Here is a 15,651-nt window from a genome sequence, read left to right on the forward strand (position 1 = left end):
TCCCTTTCGGGTTAAATATGCCCACAAACACCGCCGAGAAATTCAAAAAATGTAATACAATTTTATAAGGCCAAATATCTCACTATAAATCGAATTAATGTTCACGCAAATGCATAGATGTACATACAAATGTGAGCAGGGCTTAAGTTCACTGCCGAGTTTTGCAGGAACTTTCCACTACGTACGGTTTGAGAGCCACTGCCACAGTATGTACTGCTGAAAATAACCAATGTGCGAGGTATATATGGTTGGCCACTGACACCGTGTATATAGCAGACAGATAACTGTTCGGCAACTGCACAAAAGAGAAACGAAATTGGCGGCAAACTGGCGTTATGTATTTGTATGTATGTAGGTTTACTGAACTTTTGCAGTTTGACCGTATGTATTTAACGCCCATAAATTTCTCCAAATTTCCATAGAAATTAACACCATTAGTTTTGTCAAAGGCAGTTCACTTTTTATTATATTTTTATTTGGGGGTGGTGGTTTGTTTGGGATTTAAATTGGTTTTCCAATTTTCCACATATGCCAAGAATTACCATATAAACGCACACAATACACACAAACAAAAAGTGGAGTGCTTATTGTAATGACCCGCTTACTAAGAGTAACACGCGTTATGATTTATGGTTATATATATTCAGTTCGTTTATTCAGATCTATGGTATTCGCACATCCACGCTGCTTGGCAGTACGCTCAGGAGTAATCCATTCTCTCACTCAGACACTAGGCGATCGGTAGTGTCTCTCCCGTCGCTGCTCTCCCGATGCTTGGTTGTTGGCAACGCCGGTCGCCACATCCCTCCTTTATTATCGAGTTTTAGCTTTAATGGCGGCAGGGGTGGCTGGATCCCGGGGCTTCCTTCTGTGGGCTGGAGTACTGCGTTCTCCGAAGTAGGTGTTGATTCCGGTAAGCTGTCATCTGGTTGCGGCGTTGGGCAGGATGCTGGATACGTTTGGCTAGCTGGAACTTTCTTAAGATGTGAGGCATTTCTTGTTAGTTTTCTACCACCCCCTTCGATCACCACAATATTATTGTGTCGTTCTAAAACCGTAAATTCCGTCTTGTCGAAGTTTGTTTGGGAACACTACGTTTTTCAAAAGCACCTTGTCGCCCACTTCTATATCGACTTCCTTTGCCCCTCTTCTTTTGTCGGCTGCCTGCTTTTCTTATTTTTTTCAATAATATCTTTATCTCTCTCTCCAGAGTCTAAGGTATTCTCGCAGATATCCCCAATGCCCGGTATTTTGTCACGGATGACTCTGTTGAACATCAGCTTTGTGGGCTGATGTTGTTCCATGTGGGGTTACGTTGTACATTAGAACGAATTTTTGGAGTTCCTCTTTGTAGTTTTTCCCATTTGCGTATGCTATTTTTAAGCGTTTTACAAGGGCTCTGTTCATGTTTTCAACTTCCCCGTTTGCTTGCGGCCAATTCGGTGGGGTTCGAACTTGTTTAATGCCGCACGCTTTGCAGTAGTTAGAAAACTCCTCGCTAACATATTGGCGTCCATTATCCGTTCGTAGGTGCTCAGGATATCCCAGTCTACAGAAGATCTCTTTCATTGCCTCTACCAGGGTCGTTGAAGATATGGTTTTAAGAAACTTATGCTCCATATATCGTGAGAAATAGTCAATGAAGACTAGAACATATTCATTGTTGGGAAGCGGACCTAGTAAATCCGACGCTACCCAAATCCAAGGGCCAGTGGGAAAAGGGGGTGGCCTGATGTCTTGTGATACCAGGCAACAATCTCTGCAAGCTTTGACAAACTTTTCTGCGTCTCTGTCTATTTGTGGCCACCATACTTTGGATCGCAGGCGGCGTTTCATTGCTGTCTCGCCGGGATGTCCTTCGTGGGCTAACTCCAGTATTTTTACTCTCAGAGATGTTGGCACGACTAGGCGGTTTCCCCTCAAAAGGAGCGAGCCAACCGCTGAAAGCTCATACCGAAACGGGTAGAAGCCCACTGAACTATCGGGCTTCCAGGAGTCGTTCTCCAGGCAACTGATTGCATCCATAATCTCTTCATCCCTCTTGGAAGACTCTGCTATTTCATGAATTGTCATAGATCTTGGGATAGAGCTCTGTGCGACGCGAAGGATGCTGTATTCCGTCTTGTGGTCGATTGGTTCTACCGCCGGTAGTTGACAGAGTCGAGACAACGCATCTGATATGTTGTCTCTTCCGGATTTATAGATAACGGTGAACGTATATGCCTGAAGCCGCAGCAGCCACCTTTCAATGCGAGCTGGGGGCTTGGATGTTGGTTTGAAAATGGCTTCCAAGGGCTTGTGATCAGTTACGAGTTCGAAGTGCAGGCCTGCCAGATAGTAGTAAAATTTCTCCACTGCCCAAACCAGCGCTAGGCTCTCTTTTTCAGTTTGGGAGTAGCGTTTCTCCACCTCCGACAGGACCTTGCTAGCAAAGGTAATTATTAAAGGTTCGTTGTCGACTTTTGATTGCAATAACACAGCCCCAAGGGCAACCGGGCTGGCGTCCGCAATCACCCGTGTTCGATGCCTTGGATTGAAATATGATAATTTGGGTACCTTGTATAGGAGATTCTTTAGGTTGCTGAAAGCATTTTTCTCGGCTTCGCCCCAGGTGAATTTGCTTTCAGTTTTCAGCAGTTTTCTTAGAGGATCTGTATGACTTGCAAGGTCCGGAGTGAACTTCCCGACGTAGGTCACCAAACCGAGGAAGCTCCGCGTTTCTTCTTTGTTCTTTGGGTCTCTGAAAGATCGGATGACGTCAATTTTCTCAGGGTAGACTTCTATTCCCTTGTCGGATAAAATATGTCCGAGGAATTTTAGTTTGCTTGTCTTCCAGATGCACTTTTCTTTATTCAGTAGGACATTATTTTCCTGGAAGATCTGGCATACTTCTTTTACGGCGCTGTCGATTTCGAGGTCAGTTGCGCCAAAGATGATGACATCATCGATGAAGTTCATGGCGTTAGGTACCGCAGATAGCATCTGCTCGAGAAGGCGTTGAAAAATTTCGGGAGCAGAATTTACTCCAAACATCAAACGCTTATAGCGGAAAAGTCCCCTTGGAGTTATGAACGTTGTTATTTCCCGGCTCGATTCATCAAGGGCCAGTTGGTGATAGGCGTCCTTGAGGTCTAGGCGTGCGAAGAATTTAGCCTCTTTGAGTCTGGTCATAAAGCAGTCGAAAGTTGGTAATGGGTAGTTTTCCCCTAGGATTGCTTTGTTTGCCAGTCGCATGTCGACACATAAGCGGATGTCCCCGTTCTCCTTAAACGCAAGCACGATGGGAGATATCCAAGCACTCGGGCCCGTGACTGGTTCAATTATATCTCGACTCAGGGCTTCATCCAGTCTTTCCATAACTTTGTCCTCGAGCGCTGCCGGGATTCGTCTCACTGGTTGTTGAACGGGTTTCACATCATAATCTATGGAAAGGCTTACTTCAATGTTTTTCCATTTTGGAAAAGGCTCCATTTCCTCAATACGGTTAATGTTTCTTCCCAGTCGGAGGACTTTTAATTCTATAGCCGTGTCTCGGCCCAGCAGAGATTGTTCTCCATTTTCAATCACGTAAAATGAGGCAATCTCTTCGGTACCCGGCTCAACGGAAATTGGGGCCTCGAAAATATACATTACTCGTAGTAATTTATTAGAGGCATAGGCTCGGAACTGCTTTTCTGTATGAGTTCTTACGTTAAAGACTGTGGCTTTTTTCTTCACTAGCAGAGACCAGTCCGCGTGGCTGATAAGGTTAAACTTGCACACCGAGTCAATAATCAAAGAAATTTCACGGCCTCCCACTCGGCATCGTATGAACTCCTCTTCATCTTCGCTTGACACTTTAAAGCAATGTTCCTCGCCCTTTTTGAGTTTGGAGCTGGTGGCCTCCTCTTCGACAGAGCGAATATACGTGCAAGGCCATTTCAGGTTATTCCTTTGCGACTTAAGGAATCGGCCGTTCAAGTTAGTTCGGCACTTCCTGGCAAAGTGTCCAGACTTCGAGCATTTATTGCAAGTCACATTTCTTGCCGGACATGATGGGTCGTTGTTTGTGTGTCCGAATTTTCCACATCTGGGGCACTCCCCACTCTGATTAAAACCACGATGTGTAATTTTACAGATGGGTTCCGCAATTGGTCTTGATGTCATTTCTTTTGATTCCTTGTTGATCTGCTCCTCAACCTGACATGCTTCGATCACTTCCTCTAGTGAATACTCCTTTCCCAGAAGTCTTTTCTTGAGGTCTAGAGGTGCCCACACATCTATGATTTTATCCTTTAGACATATATTCTCAATCTCCGCTTTTGAGGATCCGAATGCACATCGTTGCATTTGTTGGCGGAGTCGCAGCATGAAATCACCAAAGCTTTCTGTGTCCAACGGTGTCAGGCCTCTGAATAGATGTCTTTCAAACGTTGAGTTCTGCTTCGGTGAGAAGTGTTTATTTAAATGGTCGATGAGGATTTTATAGATGTCTTCTTTATTTCCGTCGCTGGGCTCCACCAGCGCACCAGGTAGAGAGTATACTACTGACTGTAGCTGGACTCCTCCCAAAAGCAGTAGCTTACTCCTCTTCTGCTTCTAGGTATCAATACCCTCGGCCTCGAGGTATATTGTAAATGCCCTCAACTACTTCTCCCATTCATTTCGGAGGATTGCCTTGTCGATCACCTCGCACAGAAACGGTTTAATGACACTGTCGGTCATTTTCAATACGGGACCTAGAATTGGAGTTTACGACGAAAGACATTATTAGATTTACGACTTGATTTGTAATTAATACCCGGCTCTCTTAGGAGCTTGTAATTATTACTCAGCCTCAGTTCAATAATACCTCCCATTTACATTTGGGGTTTTGTTGTTTCCGTTTTTCCTTTTAAATTTTATGAATTCTTTTGGCTTGTGGAGAGAATACTGCTCCACCCGACCTTTAACCTTTTTGTTTGCAACTCAAACCGATTACCCAGCTCTTTCTTAAAAGCTTGTAATATTTTTCCTTTTTCCTCCGTTTTTATTTTTTTTTAAATTAAATTTTTTTTTAATTATTAAAATATTTATTTATTTATATATTTCGTGTTCTGTTTCTTTTCTTTTTTTTCAAAATATGTTTTGGCTTGTACCACTACTCGGCTCCTCTCTTAGAGCTTATAATGCGTACTCGGCCCTTGCAACTCTTTGGTTGCTAGAGAAATTTCTCTCCAGCTCACCTTTTAAGCTTGTAAAGAGTATTATTCTTATTGGTTATTTTTCTTATATCCTGGTTGCTAGAGAGTGTCTCTCTAACTCACTTTCTCTTAAGCTTGCGAAGAGTAATCTCTTCACTTAGCCTATCTGTCGGAGTGCATGTGTGTTGGATGAGAGTGAGCGAAAAATTGTGCATATAAAATTACTCATTCCGCTTTGTGCTTAACGTCATCTTATGTTGGCAACGTGCAATCTGCACTCACGCAGCTTATTCCTTCTCTCCTCTTTTTCCACATTTTTATGTATGTATATGCCGGTAGGCACGTTCCAACACACACACAATCACGCACAGCCTATATCACGCCACTCGTTTACCTTAATTTCGCGCCTTTTTCCTAATTCATCGAATTTACCAAAGTTTTAGTTATTATCATTATCATTTGCAACTCTTTGGTTGCTAGAGAAATTTCTCTCCAGCTCACCTTTTAAGCTTGTAAAGAGTATTATTCTTATTGGTTATTTTTCTTATATCCTGGTTGCTAGAGAGTGTCTCTCTAACTCACTTTCTCTTAAGCTTGCGAAGAGTAATCTCTTCACTCAGCCTATCTGTCGGAGTGCATGTGTGTTGGATGAGAGTGAGCGAAAAATTGTGCATATAAAATTACTCATTCCGCTTTGTGCTTAACGTCATCTTATGTTGGCAACGTGCAATCTGCACTCACGCAGCTTATTCCTTCTCTCCTCTTTTTCCACATTTTTATGTATGTATATGCCGGTAGGCACGTTCCAACACACACACACTCACGCACAGCCTATATCACACCACTCGTTTACCTTAATTTCGCGCCTTTTTCCTAATGCATCGAATTTACCAAAGTTTTAGTTATTATCATTATCATTTACCGATTTTTCCACTCGTCGCCAATGTAATGACCCGCTTACTAAGAGTAACACGCGTTATGATTTATAGTTATATATATTCAGTTCGTTTATTCAGATCTATGGTATTCGCACATCCACGCTGCTTGGCAGTACGCTCAGGAGTAATCCATTCTCTCACTCAGACACTAGGCGATCGGTAGTGTCTCTCCCGTTGCTGCTCTCCCGATGCTTGGTTGTTGGCAACGCCGGTCGCCACACTTATTATTTTTAATTTTTGGCCCTGAATACCTGGTTATTATTTGGCATAATTTCCAATGACTTTCCTGTTCCACTCCACTATGTGCGCCAAATCCAAAAAAAAAATCGCCGAATTCCACCAGCTAGGTTATTTCGCCAACAATAGAGAAAAAACAAAACAAGTGCCGAGACGACGAAAAATTCACTATTTTGTTCGTTTTTTCGCACGCAAAAATTAAATAAATGTTAGCCGTAGTCCCTGTTCGGGCGCCATGAAAAATCGGAAGAATTTTCCCGAAGAAAATTTATTACGAAATTTGGACTGGCGGCTAGCAAAAAGAGACGAAAGGTTCGATTCCAATACGTTTTTTTGCGCGGGCGCAGCTAGGGGCTTCGACTTCAATTCTAAGACTGTATAAGCTTCACGCTTATGCTCACGAAACGACTGATCACACGGGCCATACCAAATTTTTCTCTGACCATAAAGCTTCTCAGTAGAAGAGTAATCCAGTGAGCACAACTACAATTAAGCTCTCATGTAAGCTGTTATGCTATGTTTATATTTCATATCTAAGTTTACAAATTACAGGTATTTCTTTTTAACATAAATTACTGCTGCAACAATGACTATAAATAAGTATTTTACATTTAAAAATGTTCATAAAAGTCGTGTTCTACATCAAGATCTATTGAAAACGGATTTTCAGAGTCAGAATCTGAATCACTATTACTATTGTTAGCATCAAAATCGGGAACATTGTTAATATTGTTCATGTCAACAAAATTTAGCAAGTTTGGTAATTTCAAAAGTTCGATTACGTCTGCTGGTAGGGGTAGTTTGTTTTGCTGGCCCAATCTTTTTGTTAGATAGATGCTCGACACAAGAGGATCTGAGGAATCCATTACTCTATGGAAAACGTCATGTTGTTCTGCCGTGTACTCTTTCGAGCATGTAACCTCCTGTCAGTCTTATAGTATTTGTTGCGAGCCTCTGAGGAAAGATTGATGCTTCTATGATTTGGTAGCCGTGCATTAACACTTTATGGACCGTTGCCGATGTTGGAAATCATGGATACAAGGACATCTATTGAGTTATGGTGAAAAGGTGAAAGCTTCCCACTTTGGTGTTCATTTCAACCTTTTTCTCTGTGATTAAGTCGAATTTTCGTCGAAAAATCGGCTGGCTGGCCCAATGCACATTGCAATGTGCAGTGGTCGGAAATCCAAAATTCCTGACCAAAAATCAAAAAACCAATATTTTTCGTTTATTGTAACATCTTTATAGGAGTTGGGGTCGCTGATTACGAAAATGATAAAAAAATCAAAATTCAAAATGGCGGATCCAAAACGGAGGACATTTTTTGGCAAAAATAGTGCGCTGGTGCTAAAATTCAGATCATAAGTGTTTTCTTGGGTCGCTGATTACCAAAATCACATAAAAAAAATCAAAATTCAAAATAATGGATATTTTTTTCAAGAAGAACGACATGTTCCATGGAATATTATTTATTCGTTCTCTTATCTGTTATTACATATATATATTACAAAAGTACAATTTCTTCAAGTACATAATTATGTACGGTTGTGGATAATATTTAATTCAATAAAAGTCCATTTTGCAAATAGCTTGTACAAGATATGCGCGGTGCGCGCCTCAAACAATATCGTTTGCAGGCAAAATATGCAAGAATATGCAGGTAATTCTAACGGATTCCTTTTTTGGGTTGAGCCTGGATTCATAACTAACTACAAAACTACAAAAATAAACAATTCGGCGCGCTGACCTTTGATTGTTAATAACTCCTTTAAAAATGCATGTAATTGATTTCCGCAAAAAATAATAATATTCTACATACCTCCAGGAACAACCTCCATTTGGCGCGAACGTTTTTATAAAGAACTTTATCACGATTTTCGTCAAGCCCACGAAACAGGTTAGGTTGCGCGATCTCACACGTGGAGCAATGACGGGCAAGTTTAAGTGTGTGCCCACAGGATGGTATTGAATTTATCGACACAACCTTTTGGATTATGACACTTTAATGCCATCTGTTGAAGATGGCTCTGTTACCGACCTCTGTCGGTATCTTTCGATTTTTTGATTTTTGGCCAGGAATTTTGGATATTCGACCACAGTGCGACGGCGTGTTCAGGATTACTATTAGTCGGCGTGATCAGGATTTTTTAATCCCAAACTTTTTAATTGTAATTTGACGGAATGAACATCGTCGGCGTGCTCTGAATTTTTTGATCTCAAACGTTTCAATTTTAATTAGGCGGAATTAACATCGTCGGCGCGCTCGAGATTATAAGATCTCCAGCTATAATTACTTCTTTCTGCAATAACTTAGTCAGTTTTATATTCTATTTGATTGCTAAAGTTTTTTTTTATAATATATTCCTTTAATGGAAGAGCATTATTTTCTCCAATTAATCGCAAAGTTTTTTTCTACTCATTGTCATAACTTTCTAGTTTTTCTTTTTTTCCATTATATTTCAGAATTCCTTTTTCTACATCTATTTTAGCTCCAATTTTCCTTAATAGATTGTACCCAATTAATAAGTCAGATTCTAAACCTTCTATTTCATAAAATATATGTTTCGCTTCAAATATTGTTAATATATGGTAATATTTTATAATTGAGTATCCATGAACTGTAGATACTTGTTCTTGTGAATTGGTAATTCTTTTTATAAATTCCATTCTTGATATAGCAAGAGGAGGCCCCTGTCGATTAATAATTTTAGTTGTTTTATTTGCATTTCTGTCTATTCCTGTTATATGTGGTATTCCGCTGTAGGACTTTGATTTAAAAAGTGATCCTCATCAATGTTATATATTCTCATACCTTATTATTATTATAAGTGAACCGGTGCATTGCCGTTAATGTGAACATCAGCGAAAACCAGCAACAGCATAAAGTTTCCTTACAAGTGCTCACTCCAAGTAATCTGAGAGCCGAATAGCAGCGAAAGTGTGCCACAAAAGAAAAGAAAACTTTTATATATATGCATACTTCACTTAGTGATTTTTTTTATTTTGGTTTTTATTATTGTTCGGTTACAATTAATTGGTGCACGAAGGTATATGTATGTATGTATAACTCCATCACTATATATATATGTACCCACCCAGGATCCAACGCGTCGAGATCTCATCGCTTTTCTCTATATTCGAGTTTTCTCTATATTCATATGTATACATATATTCTCGTGCTCATTTCATTTGTAAACCATTAGTATATTTGTGTCAGGTTTAAAGAAAAAATATTTTATTGTTAGCCCCTTCAGGCAATTTATTTCATTAATAGAAGTTAAATATTTTGTGTTTAATATTGTCCTAAATAAAAATTATTTTTCAGCGACGAGTATCCGCCTTGTTTTGGTTAGGCAAAAAAAAGAGCCCTCAGAGCGACGTTCGTAGTCGTGAATAGCCAGTAATTTTTGTTGACGTGCGCACCCTTGCTTGGTGATGAATTCGATACTCCTAGCTAAAAACAATTATTGCCAACTTATCATAATTTTTGTATGCTAGCTTTTTAATTCTTTTTTGTATTACATGGCTCTAGCCAAAAATCTATTACTCAATAAAATTATGCTATTATTGTAACTACAACAAAATGTGTAGGTAAACATTTCCAGAACGGGTACTGACGCGAGAAGTGAAGTAGGTCAAAAACGATGACATAACATTTGGCGGACAACCTTGACAAAAAGGGGATCGTATTGCGCGGCCCGCGACGATCCATCAGGCATGCGGACGCATGAAGGGAAGGGAACGTGTCCAAAACATTGCCCGATCGTTTTACGATCAAGCTACAGCTTGTGGGGCAGTGAGGACTGCTGACTGACGAACGGTACGAACTGTTTCACACTGTTTCCACAAATACCTAGCAGTGAACCGTCTGCTGAAATCCTCGGCGACCAAAAAGCCTTTGGAAATTCAATAGAAAATAATCAGTACATTGCATTTTCTAATAAAGCGGAACATATAAGCGAAAACTCTTAGTAGTTTAAGGAGTGACGAAAATTCCTCGCTGGCATCCAACACATTGGAAGTCCAAGCAGCGGTCAATCCGACTGCAGTCTTCCTTGCTTCCTGACGCAAGACTTCATCGTCCAGCTCGAAAATTGTATTCTTGGGTCAGTTTTCCTCTTTATCTATCAGAAATAGTGGTCCAGTGAACCAGATTGACTGCCAATATCGTCCACGTCACAACCTCTAGAAACTATATCTGCTGGGTTCTGCCTTGTGGGAATATACCGCCTTGTAGATTCTCCTGACTATTCTTGATGCTCCGCTACCCTGTTAGAACGTCGACAACGAAGATGGATGAGATTAAATCCAGTAAAGAGTAACTACAGAATCCGACCGGTATACAATTCGTTCGATGGGGATTTTGAATAAGGGTCACGTTCGATAAAGAGTTTTAATAAGGGTTTGATTATATGACAAAGATCTGCGAGAATGTGAGCGGCGCATAACTCAAGCCTTGGGAGCGTTACATTGATAATTTATAAATTTCGACAGTTATAAGAATATAAGCGCAAGCTCCATAAGCCCTCATGGATGCATCGGCAAGGGCATGTAACAGCACCGGTGACATCGGGTCGGTATGCACGAACCGAGGAATGTATATCTCATTCTGTTGAGACAGAGTGCTTTTTAGCATATTCCAAGCTATTTCCAAATGCATCGGAATCGACTCATCCCAATCTAACTTTTTAGGCTGAAGTTCCTGCAATAGGACCTTTCTTTTAATGACAATGGGACTTAATAAGCATAATAATGTCAAAACACTTCGATTTCACTGACAGTTTGATCCGTTTTCTCGCTCGGAGACCCATGACAGAAGTGTCAAGCTTGAACTTGAAGGCTTTTGCGCTAGGCAACCACGATATTCCTAACGCCTTAGTTGACTTTGAATCCGAAATAGGTATTGTCCTAACTGTGCACTCAGATGAATTGACCTCAGGTGAGTTTGAAGACCAATTTGTCTTCAGCTCCTCTACGCATGCAGCACCAGTTAATATGTCATGGACGTAAAATCGGATCCAATTATGTTGGCAGCTCTAGGGAATGAAAATCTTACAGATTCACTTAACCTTTTCAAACACCGAATAGCCAGAAATGAGGCCATATGTAATGGTGTTGAGCTTGTAAAATCTCAAAAATTCAGAGGGGTCTCTCCTTCACACTATGAGTTGAAACTTCCTATCCGCTTCATGGACCATCTCCTGACATCTTTACATCTTTTTTACATCGGCAGTCAGAGCATATCTGTGCAGCCGGAAGCGGAGTAGCGTGGAGTTTGGATCGGACTTAAACGGCAGCCTAACATCAAACCGACCTGATGGCAATACCTGAGAAGTCTTCCTGTAAAGATCTTCACATTATTTGTGCTCAGGCGACAGAATTTTGTTTGGATTTGCCATTTCCTCCAGTGATCAAAATTTCTGTAGTGTGCTGTTAATCGATTCTAACTGTTGTTCACTATAACTTAAACTATTGAGAACTTATTTCGGGACTGCAGATTTGTAGTTTGACAACCAAACCAAGAAGGGTCTTTTGTAAAGTTGGATAGTCAGGACCTTGTCTGATTTGACCAGCAGCTAGCAATTCGAAAAATGATTCTGCTCCTATCAACATCAATTTTTTGTGACTTATAGAAATAAGGGGCTAAGTCTTTCGAATATTCCAATCACTGCCGTTTACCGAATGATCAGGATGGTAACCGGAGATAGATCCAAAAACCGAACGAAAACTCAATACCATTTATTTTCGACGTCACCACAATGTGTATCTCTTTTCTGACTTGAGAATTGGACTCGCCAATACTATGTAAAGTTGATATACGACTCCTGCCTACAAATACAACGCTAAGCTGTTGTCAGGCACTGTGTATCTCGACACTTTTTGCCTTTGCATTTTGAAACAGTATGGCCTTTGAACAGAAAATTGATACATAAGGAGGCAGACATAACAAACTCAAACCTTTGCATTACAGAGAGACGCCCAAGTGAGCTACAGTGGTCCGTCCTTTTCGCTCTTGGTGACTTGGTAAGCTTTAATTGTTCCTAAAGATTCACCAGAAAGACATGAAATTAAATGGTTACATTTTTCGATAACTGGAGTGCTAGCGCCTTGATGAACAAAAGTTTCAAAAGGGCTGATGAAACTTTTGAATTCCGAATAATCTCCACTTAATTTTGGCAATGACAAATACGAAGGTCGCGCATAAGCTGGGGATACAGAAGCTGATCCCGAAGTTTTGCTAAAGCTTGCAGTCTTTTAGACAGATATCGGAGACATTATTTTTGCCTTGGTCTTCAAAATACTCGAAAGAGTATTTTTGCGCAGAGTATTGACTGTACTGGACGAGGCCAGACTGATCCTTGATGACTAGTTTGGCTTTAGACGCTGCCACGGAACACCGGAGCAGTGCCACCGGCTTGTCGGACGATTCCTGGAGACATTCGAGCAAAGGAAATACTGCAGTGCTGTAATGCGGAATGTAAAGCAGGCATTCGACAGGGTATGGCATCCTGGACTCCTCCATAAACTAAAAACCTGGCTCCCAAGCCCCCACTTTACCCTCCTTAAATCCTACACCGAGGAAAGACCATTCCGAGTGATGTGCGGAAGTGCAATGAGCTCACCCAGACTGATCACAACTGTAGTTCCGCAAGGCAGCGTGCTCGAACCAATCCTCTAAACCATATATACCGCAGACCTTCCCATCATTCCCTCCAGGAACTTAACAATAGCCACATCTGCAGATCGATCGATCGTCGACGTTTGAAGACGTGTTTTTATTGAGCTCCGCACAAATCGGTTGTTTTAAGTGAAGTGAATGACTAATAATATAAACTTAATAAATAACCCGAAAGCGAAAGAGACGTTCTCTCTTTTAGCTCCTCTTTTAGCTCCGACACAAGCCCCGCTACTCCCAACCACAACAGCTGGAGCAATAACGACAACCCGCTCTATCTCGTCGTCGGCTGCACCCGCTCACGCTCTTACTGAGACAGCGAAAGCAAAACCGCAAGCAACATACGGTACTGCTACACTACCAGCAAAACGAAACGAAAACGTAAACAAAGAAGCTGGGTCGACCTAGCAGACTGGAAGGAACCGCTACATTACAATAAAGCGAAAGCTTACCCCGGAAAATTCAGATTCATAAAACTACCCTGATCAACAATGTAGCCCCTGAAAGTACCAACAGATTCGCTATGCTGGCATATACAGCTGAGGACGTGCCGCTGGGATCTGTTGATACCGAACCGAAGAAAACAAAGCCTCCTCCAATATACATCCGCGAGAAGAGCACAATCGGTCTGTTAAATACTTTGATCGAGCTCATTGGAAAAGATAGCTTCCATATAATTCCCCTTGTAAGAGGTACTATCAATGAAATCAAACTTCAAACAAAAACGAAAGACAACTACAGAAAAGTCGGAAAATACCTTACCGCATAATAAACAGGCTTTTACAACTACCAGCTTAAAAGCAGCAAGGGCCTACAAGTAGTACTGAAGGGCATTGAGTCTGATGTTACGCCCGAAGAGATAAGAAACAATAAAAAACAGGAACAGGCAGCCGCAATCACTCTTCAAGATTGAGCATGTACCAGAAAACAATAATTCTAAAAAAAACGAGGTTCACCCAATTTACAAACTCAAGCTCCTTCTGCACAGTAGGATCACGGTAGAAGAGCCGTATAAATGGAACGCTCCTGTACAATGTACAAACTGCCAAGAATACGGCCACACGAGATCGTATTGCACACTTCGCCAAGTGTGCGTATTCTGTGGAGATCTCCACGACTCCACGCACTGTCAAACTAATAAAAAAAAATGCAAACAAGAAAATGTGCAATAACTGTGGGGCAATCACACAGCAAACTACAGAGGCTGTCCAATCTACAAAGAGCTGAAAAACCGTCTTCATAACAAAACGAACACGGCGCGGGCACACCAAGAAACAGATACGCTGACACACGCATTTTCGAAAGCAACAAGCTCCGCTCCATGGCCTATACCCACCACTAACAAGATAACAAAACTATAGCACAACTGAACAGCAAGAAACCAAAACTGAAGCCATGATGCAAGCCTTACAACAGAGCATGATGGAGTTTATGACATTAATGAGGACCACCATTCAAGACATGATGAGTAATCAAAACCTTTTGATACAAATGCTTGTAGCCCAACAATCAAAATAAACAATGGCTACCTTACGCATAGCTACGTGAAACGCCAATGTTGGGACCGCCACGGTGGGACCGCCATACTCATAAGAAACCGTATGAAGCACCACTTTTACAAAGAGTTTGCTGAAAATCATCTTCAGGCCACATCTATCAACATACAGCTGGAGGACAACACTCACCGTTTCACAGTATTGGAAGATTAATTCCTAGATTTCTTCCAAGCACTAGGGCCACACTTCATTGCAGCAGGCAACTACAACGCCAAGCATACTCACTGGGGATCGAAACTTGTGAATCCAAAAGAAAAACAGCTTTATAAGACTATAATAAAAGCCACTAATAAACTTGACCATGTTTCTCCTGGGAGTCCTACATACTGGCCATCAGACCTTAATAAAATATTTCCCGTTAAAGCTGAATGTCTGCCAGATCTGCCATCTGATCACTCGCCTGTAGTAATTCACCGCCGCCGGTACGCAGAAAACGTGAAGCCACCATACAGATTGACTTCACTTAAAACAAATTGGCTCAGGTATAAAAAAAATATATATATAATATATATATATCACACATTGACGTAAACCCAAAACTCAATACTGAATCTGATATAGAGAGTTGCGCGAGTACACCAAAAATCACAAACATTACAATTAATTCGAATAAGACCAACGTACAAATCGAGCAACTCGTCCACGTAAAATCAGTGCCGATATATAAAGCAACACACCAACAGGTACAAAACATCCGTTTCGCCGATAAGGAATTCCGCAGGCGGCTGGGCTCGTAGTGTTTAGACAGACATGTACAAAATATAATCACGACTACTAACACATACGTTGCGTTTCGTCCAAAAGAAGTCATCAAAATAATCAAAGACAGTCTCAGCCCGAAAAAATACACCGATACCCGTAGGATGCGACATGAATGTTTTGAATGGTGCAGATGCCGGACGTATCGTCATCAGCAAGGGAAACTTGGCCTCGTATGTTATAGGAGCATTAGCTAGTAGCCCCCCAACTCGCAACAAAGAAAAGCTGCACCAAGTGCCCGTTTCTTCATGAATGAATGAGTTCAATCGTCAAGGACTTGGGCCAAAGTTGCAGAATTCACGAACCTTTTCAATTTCTGTTTG

The 15,651-nt window shown here is 41.1% G+C and overlaps 1 protein-coding gene across 1 annotated transcript; it reads right to left on the reverse strand.

The window, feature by feature from the left end:
* Positions 1–719: 719 nt before the first annotated feature.
* Positions 720–4,704, reverse strand: LOC122319628 (uncharacterized protein K02A2.6-like). The gene is made up of 3 exons (XM_043207230.1): positions 4,669–4,704; positions 1,813–4,578; positions 720–977 (listed from the first exon to the last, which is right to left on the reverse strand). The coding sequence occupies exons 1-3, from the start codon at positions 4,702–4,704 to the stop codon at positions 720–722; spliced, it is 3,060 nt and encodes a 1,019-aa protein (XP_043063165.1).
* Positions 4,705–15,651: the final 10,947 nt, after the last annotated feature.

Source organism: Drosophila yakuba, unplaced genomic scaffold, assembly GCF_016746365.2.
Source record: "Drosophila yakuba strain Tai18E2 unplaced genomic scaffold, Prin_Dyak_Tai18E2_2.1 Segkk10_quiver_pilon_scaf, whole genome shotgun sequence".
NCBI classification, from domain to species: Eukaryota; Metazoa; Arthropoda; class Insecta; order Diptera; family Drosophilidae; genus Drosophila; species Drosophila yakuba.

Coding starts and splice junctions, on each gene's coding strand:
- LOC122319628 (XM_043207230.1), bottom strand. CDS start 4,704: ATGACCGACAGTGTCATTAAACCGTTTCTGTGCGAG. Junction 4,579..4,668: donor TTAAACCGTTTCTGTGCGAG/GTGATCGACAAG, acceptor ATTGATACCTAG/AAGCAGAAGAGGAGTAAGCT. Junction 978..1,812: donor AACGCCGCCTGCGATCCAAA/GTATGGTGGCCA, acceptor TCACATCTTAAG/AAAGTTCCAGCTAGCCAAAC.